The 12,036-nt window shown below is 24.2% G+C and overlaps 1 protein-coding gene across 1 annotated transcript in view; it reads right to left on the minus strand.

Moving 5' to 3' along the window:
• Positions 1-9,625: 9,625 nt before the first annotated feature.
• The window catches only part of slc39a8 (solute carrier family 39 member 8), a 30,478-nt gene continuing 28,067 nt past the window's right edge, over positions 9,626-12,036 (minus strand). The window contains exons 7-8 of the mRNA XM_061986823.1: positions 10,325-10,509; positions 9,626-10,260 (exon numbers count right to left, since the gene is read on the minus strand). Of these exons, the coding sequence (XP_061842807.1) occupies positions 10,114-10,260; positions 10,325-10,509 (332 nt within the window). The 3' untranslated portion in view covers positions 9,626-10,113. The remainder of the gene's footprint in view (positions 10,261-10,324; positions 10,510-12,036) is intronic.

Consider the following 12,036-nt stretch of genomic DNA (forward strand, 5'->3'; position numbering starts at 1 on the left):
CGTCACCATAGTGACCGTGCGTGTGTGTTGACATTTAAAATGGAAAACTTGTAAATCGTTTTACTTGCAGAACAAGTTTTATTTTTACTCGCGAACTGAAAATTGTTTTTTCACTTGCAGAAAAATGTTTTTTTATTTACTTGCGAATCGTTTTTGTACACAGAAAAAACGTTTTTTTACTTACAGAAAATATTTTTACTTGCGAATTGTTGTTTTACTTGTTTTTATACTTGCAAATCATTTTTTTACTTGCAGAAAATTGTTTTTATACTTTTGTATAATTTTTTTTAATTAAAGAGAATTGTTTTTATACTTGCGGATATTTTTTTACTTACAGAATTTTTTTTAATCAAACCTGGAAGCGTTTTTTTATTTCAAGAAAATTGTTTTTATACTTGTAAATTGTTTATTACTTGCAGAAAAAAGTTTTGTTACTTTTATACCGTTTTTTTAAATTAAAGATTTTTTTTTTATACTTGCGAATCTCATTTTTTTTACTTACAAAAAATAAATATATATATATATAAATATATTTACCATGAATCGTTTTATTGAAGGAAATTGTTTTTATACTTGTGAATTGTTTATTACTTGCAGAAAAAAGTTGTTACTCTTATATCGTTTTTTTTTAAATTAAAGATAAGTTTTTTATACTTGCTAATAATTTTTTGTACTTACAAAAAAATATATATATAAATATATATATATGTATATACATATATACATATATATATATGTGTATATATATATATATATATATATATATATATATATATATATATATATATATATATATATATATATTTACATGGAATCGTTTTATTTGAAGGAAATTGTTTTTATACTTGTGAATTGCTGTTTACTTGCAAATATATATTTTTTTTAATTGAAGAAAATTGTTTTATACTTGTTAATCGTTTTTTTTTACTAGCAGAGACAATGTTTTTTCCTTGAAAATATTTTTTTTAAATGAGGAAAAAATTGTTATACTTACAAATCGTTTTTTACTTGCAGAAATTTGTTTTTATACTTTGTATAATTTTTTTATTTAAAGAGAATTGTTTTTATACTTGCAATTTTTTTTTTTTTCAAACCTGGAATCGTTTTTTTATTTCAAAGAAATTGTTTTTTAAACTTGTGAATTGTTTATTATTTGCAGAAAAAAGTTTTGTTACTTTTAGAACGGCGTGAACATACCGGAAACGGCTTATGAACGGACGACCTTGAAGGCATCTCGGAGAAGCGACGTGATTGCGTCACCATGGTGACCGTGCGTGTGTGTTGACATTTAAAATTGTTGACATTGCAAATCGTTTTACTTGCAGAACAAGTTTTATTTTTACTCGCGAACTGAAAATTGTTTTTTCACTTGCAGAAAATATATATATATATTTGTTTTTTTTTTTACACTTGTGAATCGTTTTTTTTTAATTGAATAAACTTTTTTTTTTCCGACTTTTGTGTTTGTGGAGTTTGGGCAGTAGTTTCCCTCCACATGTAATGATTAATACACGTTAAATGATATTGTCGGACACAATTATGACGATTCGTGCTGTTTTTATACTTGCAAATTGCTTGTTTACACAAAGAAAATATTTTTTATAACTTGGAATCCTTTTCTTTTTTTAAGAAAATTGTTTTTATATTTACTTGCGGAAATTGTTTTTATTTTTTACTTGCGTGTCGTTTTTGTATTCATAGAAACTTTTTTCCTTGCAAATCCTTGTATTACTTGCATAAAATATTTTTAAATGTGAATCGTTTTATACTTGTAAATCATTGTTTTACTTGCAGAAAAAAGTATTTTTTACTCGCAAATCGTTTTTTTTTTACTTTCGTTTTTATACTTTTGTATCATTTTTTTAATTAAAGAGAATTGTTTTTATACTTGCGGATTGTTTTATTACTTACAGAATTTTTTTGTTTAATCCTGGAATCGTTTTTTTATTTCAAGGAAATAGTTTTTATACTTGTGAATTGTTTATTATTGCAGAAAAAAAATGTTTTGTTACTTGTAAATTGTTTTTTTAATTGAATTTTTTATATATATATTATTGTATCGTTTTTTTAATTAAAGAGAATTGTTTTTACACTTGCAAATCGTTTTTTTACTCACAAAAAATTTTTTTTTTTTTAACTGGAATCGTTTTATTTGAAGGAAATTGGTTTTGTACTTCTAAATTGTTTTTTCTTTCAGAAAACGTTTTTTTTAACTTGCAAATCTTTTTTTATTGAAAAAAATTGTTTTATACTTGCAAATCGTTTTGTTTTTTTACTTTGTAGAAAATGTTTTTTTATTTGCAAATAGTTTTTTACTTGCAGAAAAAAGTATTTTTTACTCACAAATCGTTTTTTTTACTTTCGTTTTTATACTTTTGTATCATTTTTTTAATTAAAGAGAATTGTTTTTATACTTGCGGATTGTTTTATTACTTACAGAATGTTTTTGTTTAATCCTGGAATCGTTTTTTTATTTCAAGGAAATTGTTTTTATACTTGTGAATTGTTTATTATTGCAGAAAAAAAATGTTTTGTTACTTGTAAATTGTTTTTTTAATTGGATTTTATATATATATATATATATATATTATTGTATCGTTTTTTTAATTAAAGCGAATTGTTTTTACACTTGCAAATCGTTTTTTTACTCACATTTTTTTAACTGGAATCGTTTTATTTGAAGGAAATTGGTTTTATACTTCTAAATTGTTTTTTCTTTCAGAAAACGTTTTTTTTAACTTGCAAATCTTTTTTTTATTGAAAAAAATTGTTTTATACTTGCAAATCGTTTTTTTTTTTACTTTGTAGAAAATATTTTTTTATTTGCAAATAGTTTTTTACTTGCAGAAAAAAGTATTTTTTACTCACAAATCGGGTTTTTTACTTTCGTTTTTATACTTTTGTATCATTTTTTTAATTAAAGAGAATTGTTTTTATACTTGCGGATTGTTTTATTACTTACAGAATTTTTTTGTTTAATCCTGGAATCGTTTTTTTATTTCAAGGGAAAAAAAATTATACTTGTGAATTGTTTATTATTGCAGAAAAAAAATGTTTTGTTACTTGTAAATTGTTTTTTTAATTTAATTTTTTATATATATATATTATTGTATCGTTTTGTTAATTAAAGAGAATTGTTTTTACACTTGCAAATCGTTTTTTTACTCACAAAAATTTTTTTTTTTTTAAATGGAATCGTTTTATTTGAAGGAATAAATAAATTGTTTTTTCTTTCAGAAAACGTTTTTTTTAACTTGCAAATCTTTTTTTTATTGAAAAAAAATTGTTTTATACTTGCAAATCGTTTTTTTTTTTTTACTTTGTAGAAAATGTTTTTTTATTTGCAAATAGTTTTTTACTTGCAGAAAAAAGTATTTTTTACTCACAAATCGTTTTTTTTACTTTCGTTTTTATACTTTTGTAACATTTTTTTAATTAAAGAGAATTGTTTTTATACTTGTGGATTGTTTTATTACATACAGAATTTTTTGTTTAATCCTGGAATCGTTTTTTTATTTCAAGGAAATTGTTTTTATACTTGTGAATTGTTTATTATTGCAGAAAAAAAATGTTTTGTTACTTGTAAATTGTTTTTTTAATTGAATTTTTTATATATATATTATTGTATCGTTTTTTTAATTAAAGAGAATTGTTTTTACACTTGCAAATCGTTTTTTTACTCACAAAAAAATTTTTTTTTTTAACTGGAATCGTTTTATTTGAAGGAATAAATAAATTGTTTTTTCTTTCAGAAAACGTTTTTTTTAACTTGCAAATCTTTTTTTTATTGAAAAAAATTGTTTTATACTTGCAAATCGTTTTTTTTTTTACTTTGTAGAAAATGTTTTTTTATTTGCAAATAGTTTTTTACTTGAAGAAAAACGTTTTTTATTTACAAGCGAATCGTTTTTGTACAAAGAAAAAACTTTTTTTACTTGCAGAAAATATTTTTACTTGCAGAAAATATTTTTACTTGCGAATCGTTTTACTTGCAAAATTGTTTTAATTCTTGCGAATCGTTTTTTACTTGCAGAAAATTGTTTTTATACTTTTGTATCATTTTTTTTTAATTGAAGAGAATTGTTTTTATACTTGCGGATTGTTTTTTTTACCTCCACATTTATTTATTTTTAAACCTGGAATAGTTTTTTTTTATTTCAAGCAAATTGTTTTTATACTTGTGAATAGTTCATTACTTGCACAAAAAAAAATTGTGTTACTTGCAAATCTTTTTTTTCCACACTTTTGTGTGTTTGTGGAGTTTGGGCAGTAGTTTCCCTCCACATGTAATGATTAATACACGTTAAATGATATTGTCGGACACAATTATGACGATTCGTGCTGTTTTTATACTTGCAAATTGCTTGTTTACACAAAGAAAATATTTTTTACAACTTGGAATCCTTTTCTTTTTTTAAGAAAATTGTTTTTATATTTACTTGCGGAAATTGTTTTTATTTTTTACTTGCGTGTCGTTTTTGTATTCATAGAAACTTTTTTACTTGCAAATCCTTGTATTACTTGCATAAAATATTTTTAAATGTGAATCGTTTTTATACTTGTAAATCATTGTTTTACTTGCAGAAAAAAGTATTTTTTACTCGCAAATCGTTTTTTTTTAACTTTCGTTTTTATACTTTTGTATCATTTTTTTAATTAAAGAGAATTGTTTTTATACTTGCGGATTGTTTTATTACTTACAGAATTTTTTTGTTTAATCCTGGAATCGTTTTTTTATTTCAAGGAAATTGTTTTTATACTTGTGAATTGTTTATTATTGCAGAAAAAAAATGTTTTGTTACTTGTAAATTGTTTTTTTAATTGAATTTTTTTATATATATATTATTGTATCGTTTTTTTAATTAAAGAGAATTGTTTTTACACTTGCAAATCGTTTTTTACTCACAAAATTTTTATTTTTTTTAACTGGAATCGTTTTATTTGAAGGAAATTGGTTTTGTACTTCTAAATTGTTTTTTCTTTCAGAAAACGTTTTTTTTTAACTTGCAAATCTTTTTTTATTGAAAAAAATTGTTTTATACTTGCAAATCGTTTTGTTTTTTTACTTTGTAGAAAATATTTTTTTATTTGCAAATATTTTTTTACTTGCAGAAAAACGTTTTTTATTTACAAGCGAATCGTTTTTGTACAAAGACAAAACTTTTTTTACTTGCAGAAAATATTTTTACTTGCGAATCGTTTTACTTGCAAAATTGTTTTAATTCTTGCGAATCGTTTTTTACTTGCAGAAAATAGTTTTTATACTTTTGTATCATTTTTTTTTAATTGAAGAGAATTGTTTTTATACTTGCGGATTGTTTTTTTACCTCCACATTTATTTATTTTTAAACCTGGAATAGCTTTTTTATTTCAAGCAAATTCTTTTTATACTTGTGAATAGTTAATTACTTGCACACAAAAAAAATTGTGTTACTTGCAAATCTTTTTTTTCACACTTTTGTGTGTTTGTGGAGTTTGGGCAGTAGTTTCCCTCCACATGTAATGATTAATACACGTTAAATGATATTGTCGGACACAATTATGACGATTCGTGCTGAAATGTGCAAGTCACGTTTGTAAATAAAACACGCGGATTAGCTAGCAGCTAATATAGATGCTATGTCGTCACAGCGACCAAAACACGATTCGACACCACTCCACGCGTGTAAATGCTTTAAAAACACACATAGTAGGCGAGACATTGACATATTTTGTATTTGCACTCAAAGAACCGGAAAAAAGGACTTTTGTGTTGTCTATAAAAAAAAGTCCCTATTCACAAATTCAGAGTTATGTCATGTAAACCAAATGTTTTTTAGTTAAGTAATATAAATGGTATAACTTGTGAAGAAATAATGACCAAAGAAAAACAAAATGGCCATGAAAACGTCCCACATATTCTTACAAAAAATATGTAAAAACATTTCCAATCAAGGAAAAATAAAAATGATTTTATGTATGTTTCGTGCTCTTTTCACACATTTATCTTTTTTTCCACGTTTACGTAGTTTTGTTTAAATATTTTTGAGTTACATGGCAATGAGTGAACATGTTTTTTTATGTCCACTCTTGGAAAAAATAAAATAAAATGTTTTGTTTATGTTCATAATTGTTTCAGTTCGGAAATTTGTTTTGTTGTGTAACATATTGGTATGTATAGATTTAAAAATATATATATATTTATAAAAATATATATAATATATATATAATATATACAAAAATATATATACTTAAAAAAAATTATTTATAATATATAAATATATACACAAAGATATATATACAAAAAGTATCTATCAAATACAAATATTTGTAAAAATATATATATATAATATATATATACAAAGATATACATAAAAAAGTATATATATATATTTAAAAAAATTGTATTTGTAAAAATATATAATATATATATACAAAGATACTGTGTGTGTATATATATATATATATATATATATATATATATATATATATATATATATATATATATATATATATATATATATATATATATATATATATATAAATTAAATATTTATAAAAAAATATATATATAAAAATTCAGTGTATAAAAAAATTCAGTGTATAAAAACAAATCGGTGTAAAAATATTAAATGTATAAAGATTCAGTGTATAAAAAAATTCAGTGCATAATAATATTCAGTGTATAAAAATTCAGGGTAAAAAAATTCAGTGTGTAAAAAAATCAGTGTAATAATATTCAATGTATAAAAATTCAGAATAAAAAAAAAATCAGGGTAACAAAATTCAGTGTAAACAAATTCAGTGTATAAAAATCAAATTCAGTGTATAAAAATATTCAGTGTATAAAAATTCAGTGTAAAAAAATCAGTGTATAAAAAAATCAGTGTTAAAATATTCGATGTATAAAAATTCAGTGTATAAAAATATTCAGGGTATAAAAATTCAGTGTAAAAAAAATTCAGGGTACAAAAAATTCAGTGTAAACAAATTCAGGGTATACAAATATTCAGTGTATAAAAATTCAGTGTAAAAAATTCAGTGTATAAATATTCAATATATAAAAATTCCATGTATAAAAATTAAGTGTAAAACAATTCAGGTTATAAAAATTCAGTGTAAAAAAATTCAGGGTATAAAAAAAATTCAGTGTATAAAAAAAATCAGTATAAAAATATTCAGTGTAAAAAGATTCAGTGTATAAAAATTCCATGTATAAAAATTCAGTGTAAAATAATTGTTAAAAAAAATTCAGTGTATGAAAATTCAGTGTATAAAAAATACATTTATACTAAATTTTTATAGACACGCATAGTTTTTCCAAAACATGATTCGACCCCACTCCACGCGTGTAAATGCTTTAAAAAAAAACACATAGTAGGCGAGATATTGACATACTTTGTATTTGCGCTCAAAGAACCGGAAAAAAAGGGAGCAAAGTTCGAAATGAACTCATCGCGTTTTCCTGTTCTTGGGATGTGGTGCGTTCATGGTCTACAACAACGTGAGAATAAGCACAGCTAGGTCAATTTGAACAAACATTAAATGAGCCTAATATAGTCCTCCAAGATTAATTAAGGTCAAAATACAACATTAAGAGTAATTTTAGCAATATATTGCGTTTTTTTCTTTTACAGAACGGCGTGAACATACCGGAAACCGCTCATGAACGAACGACCTTGAAGGCATGTTGGAAAATCGACGTGGTTTCGTCACCATGGTAACCGCGCGTGTGTGTTGACATCAAATAGAGCATGTACACAGTAAATAAGGGCATAGTCCTGTCACGTGTTGGCTACTCGGGTCACATGACACTACCGGAACCTTTGTAAGGGGAACTATAAAGGCGGGGGACACAGGATATGAGGACATGTGTGTGTTGGACACCGGGAAGTGGAAGAAGTAAGGGCGGAAATAAAAGGCAGAAAGAGACAATAAGCTTTCTTTTAGTGTATTATTAAGCTTAAAGTGCACGAACTAATAAGTAACAAGTTGGGCTCACAATTTCCACTCTCATTTTAGTTTTAGTGTGGCGTCGCAGGAGTGAAGAGAAAATATTAAACGAACCATTTATATTTAGGGGGGAACGGCAGCCATGTTTGAATGACATGGCAACAAAATGGACTTTTTGTCAATGTGGACTTTTGTGTTGTCTATAAAAAACAAGTCCCTATTCACAAATTCAGTTATTTCATGTAAACCAAATGTTTTTTAGTTAAGTAATAAAAATGGTATAACTTGTGAAGAAATATTGACCAAAGAAAAACAAAAAGGCCATGAAAACTTCCCACATTCTTACAAAAAATTTATATATTTTTTTAAAGTTTTGTTTAAATATTTTTGAGCTACATGGCAACTAGTGAATATGTTTTTTATGTCCACTCTTGGAAAAAATAAAATACAATTTTTCGTTTGTTCATAATTGTTTCAGTTCGGAAATTTGTTTTGTTGAGTAACATATTGTCGTCGGAATAAAGTCTTTAGGAAAACTGTGGAGATGTGACATTTTAAAGTAGATTTGCATTGGTAGTAATAAAACCAATTATATATATATATATATATATATATATATATATATATATATATATATATATATATATATATATATATATATATATATATATATAGCTGAGATAGGCTCCTGCGACCCCGAAGGGATTAAGCGGTAGAAAATGGATGGATGGCTGTATGTCAATTAAATATTTCTAAAAATATATTATACATACAAAGATATACATAAAAAAGTATATATATATTTAAAAAAAAGTATATTTATAAAAATATATATAATATATATATACAAAGATATATATATATATAAACTAAATATTTCTAAAAATATATATATTATATATACAAAGATATGCATAAAAAAGTATATATATAGATTTAAAAAATATATATATTTATAAAAATATATAATATATATATATATTTACAAAAATATATATACTTTAAAAAATATTTATAAAAATATATATAATATATAAATATATACACAAAGATATATATACAAAAAATATATATCAAATACAAATATTTATAAATATATATATAATATATATATACAAAGATATACATACAAATTTTTATATATATACATATATATTAAAAAAAATTATATTTCTAAAAATATAAAATATATATACAAAGATACTGTATTTATATATATATATATATATATATATATATATAAATTAAATATTTATAAAATATATATACATATATTATACATACAAAGATACATATACTTAAAAAAATATTTCTAAAAATATATTATATATATATATATATATACACAAAGATATATATACAAAAAATATATATCAAATAAAAATATATAATATATATATACACACAAATATACAAATAAAATATTTGTAAAAATATATATATATATATATATAATATATATATATATACAAATATATATATATACATATAAAAAATATATTATATATATATAAAAATATATATATAAATAAATTAAATATTTGTAAAAAAATATAATATTTCTATATATATATATATATATATATATATATATATATATATATATAAAGGCCAAAATAAGGTTATGAAATAAAAAGTAAAAACAGAAACACATCCTTTCCTTCCCGTGCTTTCGAACATAAAATCAAACTACTTTAAAGAGCTGGGATATATTTCAACACAGTGCTCCGGTCTATGAATCACAACGTTCATACAGTATTTACATGATTTAACAAAAAAACAAAACAAAGCATTAAAAAGCCAGGAGGCCAAAAAGGTCCCAGTTGTTGACAAAGTCTACTCATAGACATTTATATTTGAAGTCTCAAACAGAAGCTCTGAATAAACCCTGAGCAACAAACGCAACAAAAGTCTGGTGTAAACGTACAATTAAAACATCTAAACTGCAATTTCTTCCATTTCAAATAAAATAAAGGATGTGATTCTGTAAATGATACACACATATACAGACAAATACAAAACTGCATAAAAAGTGAAAATGTGAGCCAGGTGGTGACAGTACAGCACCCAGAGAGGGAACAAAAGAGTGTACTGTCTCTTTAAGACAAATCAAGCTGGATTTGATGAATGAAAGGATTGTATGGATAGTCCGGTCTAAAAGGCTTGGTTGTGTTCTTTTCTTCAGCCCAGGTTGATCTGCCCTGCAAACGTGGTGATGAGCAGGATGATGGCGAAGCCCGTCAGCAGCCCGGCGTTCTGGATCAGGAAGAAGACCAGCCTGGAGGAAGTCCGCGTGGCCTCCCTAGAAATGGCGTCCATCTCCGGGAACTGAGAGGGGAAACAAAACGTGATGGTGACGAGGGGACCAACGTTGGTTGTAGGAGCCTCTCACCATGTCTGCCAGGGCGATGTAGAGGAACATGCCCCCCGCCACGGCGAAGATGGCGTTGGGGGCGTAGTTGCTGCCGAGCAGGATGCCGAACACCAGGCCCACGTAGCACGCCATGGCCGACAGCAGGTTGAAGAAGATGGCCTGAGGGACGCTCATGCCCGAGTTGAGGAGGATCACAAAGTCACCTGAAGCACACACCACTCTCCATTAGCTCAACTTCCTGTTTGTGTCACATTCAAACAATGTCTTTTATTATAGTAAACTTGCTATTTTCATCATCCGCAACACAATTATTTATTTATTATAATAAACTTGCTATTTTCATCATCCGCAACACAATTCAATCTCACCGCGAGTGACTTAAATCGGCCATTTATTAGCATTCCTAACATGCTAGTGACGTCAACAAAACCAACCTACAAAATAAAAAAAGGTGTTTACTATTTATATTTCTTAAATAAAATATCTTTTTATTAGAAGAAAAACGCAACATTTTTGTTATTCGTTAATTCAAAACAGATGCAGTTCTGCTATCAGCCAGTAGAGGTCGGCAAAGTTGACTTCATACTTTTGGGTCGTGACTATTTTTAAACATGATTTTATGTAGCTGAATTTTTTGCGTTTGAATTTTGTAAACTTAATTTTTTTTTTTTTTTACATCAAATTATGTTGACAATTTAATTAGAAAAAAACCCGGCAAAATGCTTGTTTAAAAATTCAGTGTTTTAATCTGGCGTATAAAAAAAGTGTATAATATACAATATATTTTAGTGTATAAAAGAAAATCAGTGTAAAAATATTCAATGTATAAAAATTCAGTGTAAAAAAATCAGTGTATAAAAATTCAGTGTATGAAAAAAACAATTGTAAAAATATTCAATGTATAAAAATTCAGTGTATAAAAATTCAGTTTAAAAAAAATTCAATACATAAAAAAATCATTGTAAAAATATTCAATGTAAAAAAAAAATTTGTAAAAATATTCAATGTATAAAAATTCAGTGTAAAAATGTCAGTGTATAAAAAAATCAGTGTAAAAATATTCAATGTATAAAAATTCAGTGTATGAAAAAAATAATTGTAAAAATATTCAATGTATAAAAATTCAGTGTATAGAAAATTCAGTTTAAAAATAATTCAGTACATAAAAAAATCATTGTAAAAATATTCAATGTAAAAAAAACCTTGTAAAAATATTCAATGTATAAAAATTCAGTGTAAAAATGTCAGTGTATAAAAAAAAATCAGTGTAAAAATATTCAATGTATAAAAATTCAGTGTATGAAAAAAATAATTGTAAAAATATTCAATGTATAAAAATTCAGTGTATAAAAAATTCAGTTTAAAAATAATTCAGTACATAAAAAAATCATTGTAAAAATATTTAATGTAAAAAAAAAACTTGTAAAAATATTCAATGTATAAAAATTCAGTGTAAAAATGTCAGTGTATAAAAAAATCAGTGTAAAAATATTCAATGTATAAAAATTCAGTGTATGAAAAAAATAATTGTAAAAATATTCAATGTATAAAAATTCAGTGTATAAAAAATTCAGTGTAAAAAAAATTCAGTACATAAAAAAAAATCATTGTAAAAATATTCAATGTAAAAAAAAAACTTGTAAAAATATTCAATGTATAAAAATTCAGTGTAAAAATGTCAGTGTATAAAAAAATCAGTGTAAAAATATTCAATGTATAAAAATTCAGTG

The sequence above is a fragment of the Nerophis lumbriciformis genome, linkage group LG26 (assembly GCF_033978685.3).
Source record: "Nerophis lumbriciformis linkage group LG26, RoL_Nlum_v2.1, whole genome shotgun sequence".
Lineage (NCBI taxonomy): Eukaryota > Metazoa > Chordata > Actinopteri > Syngnathiformes > Syngnathidae > Nerophis > Nerophis lumbriciformis.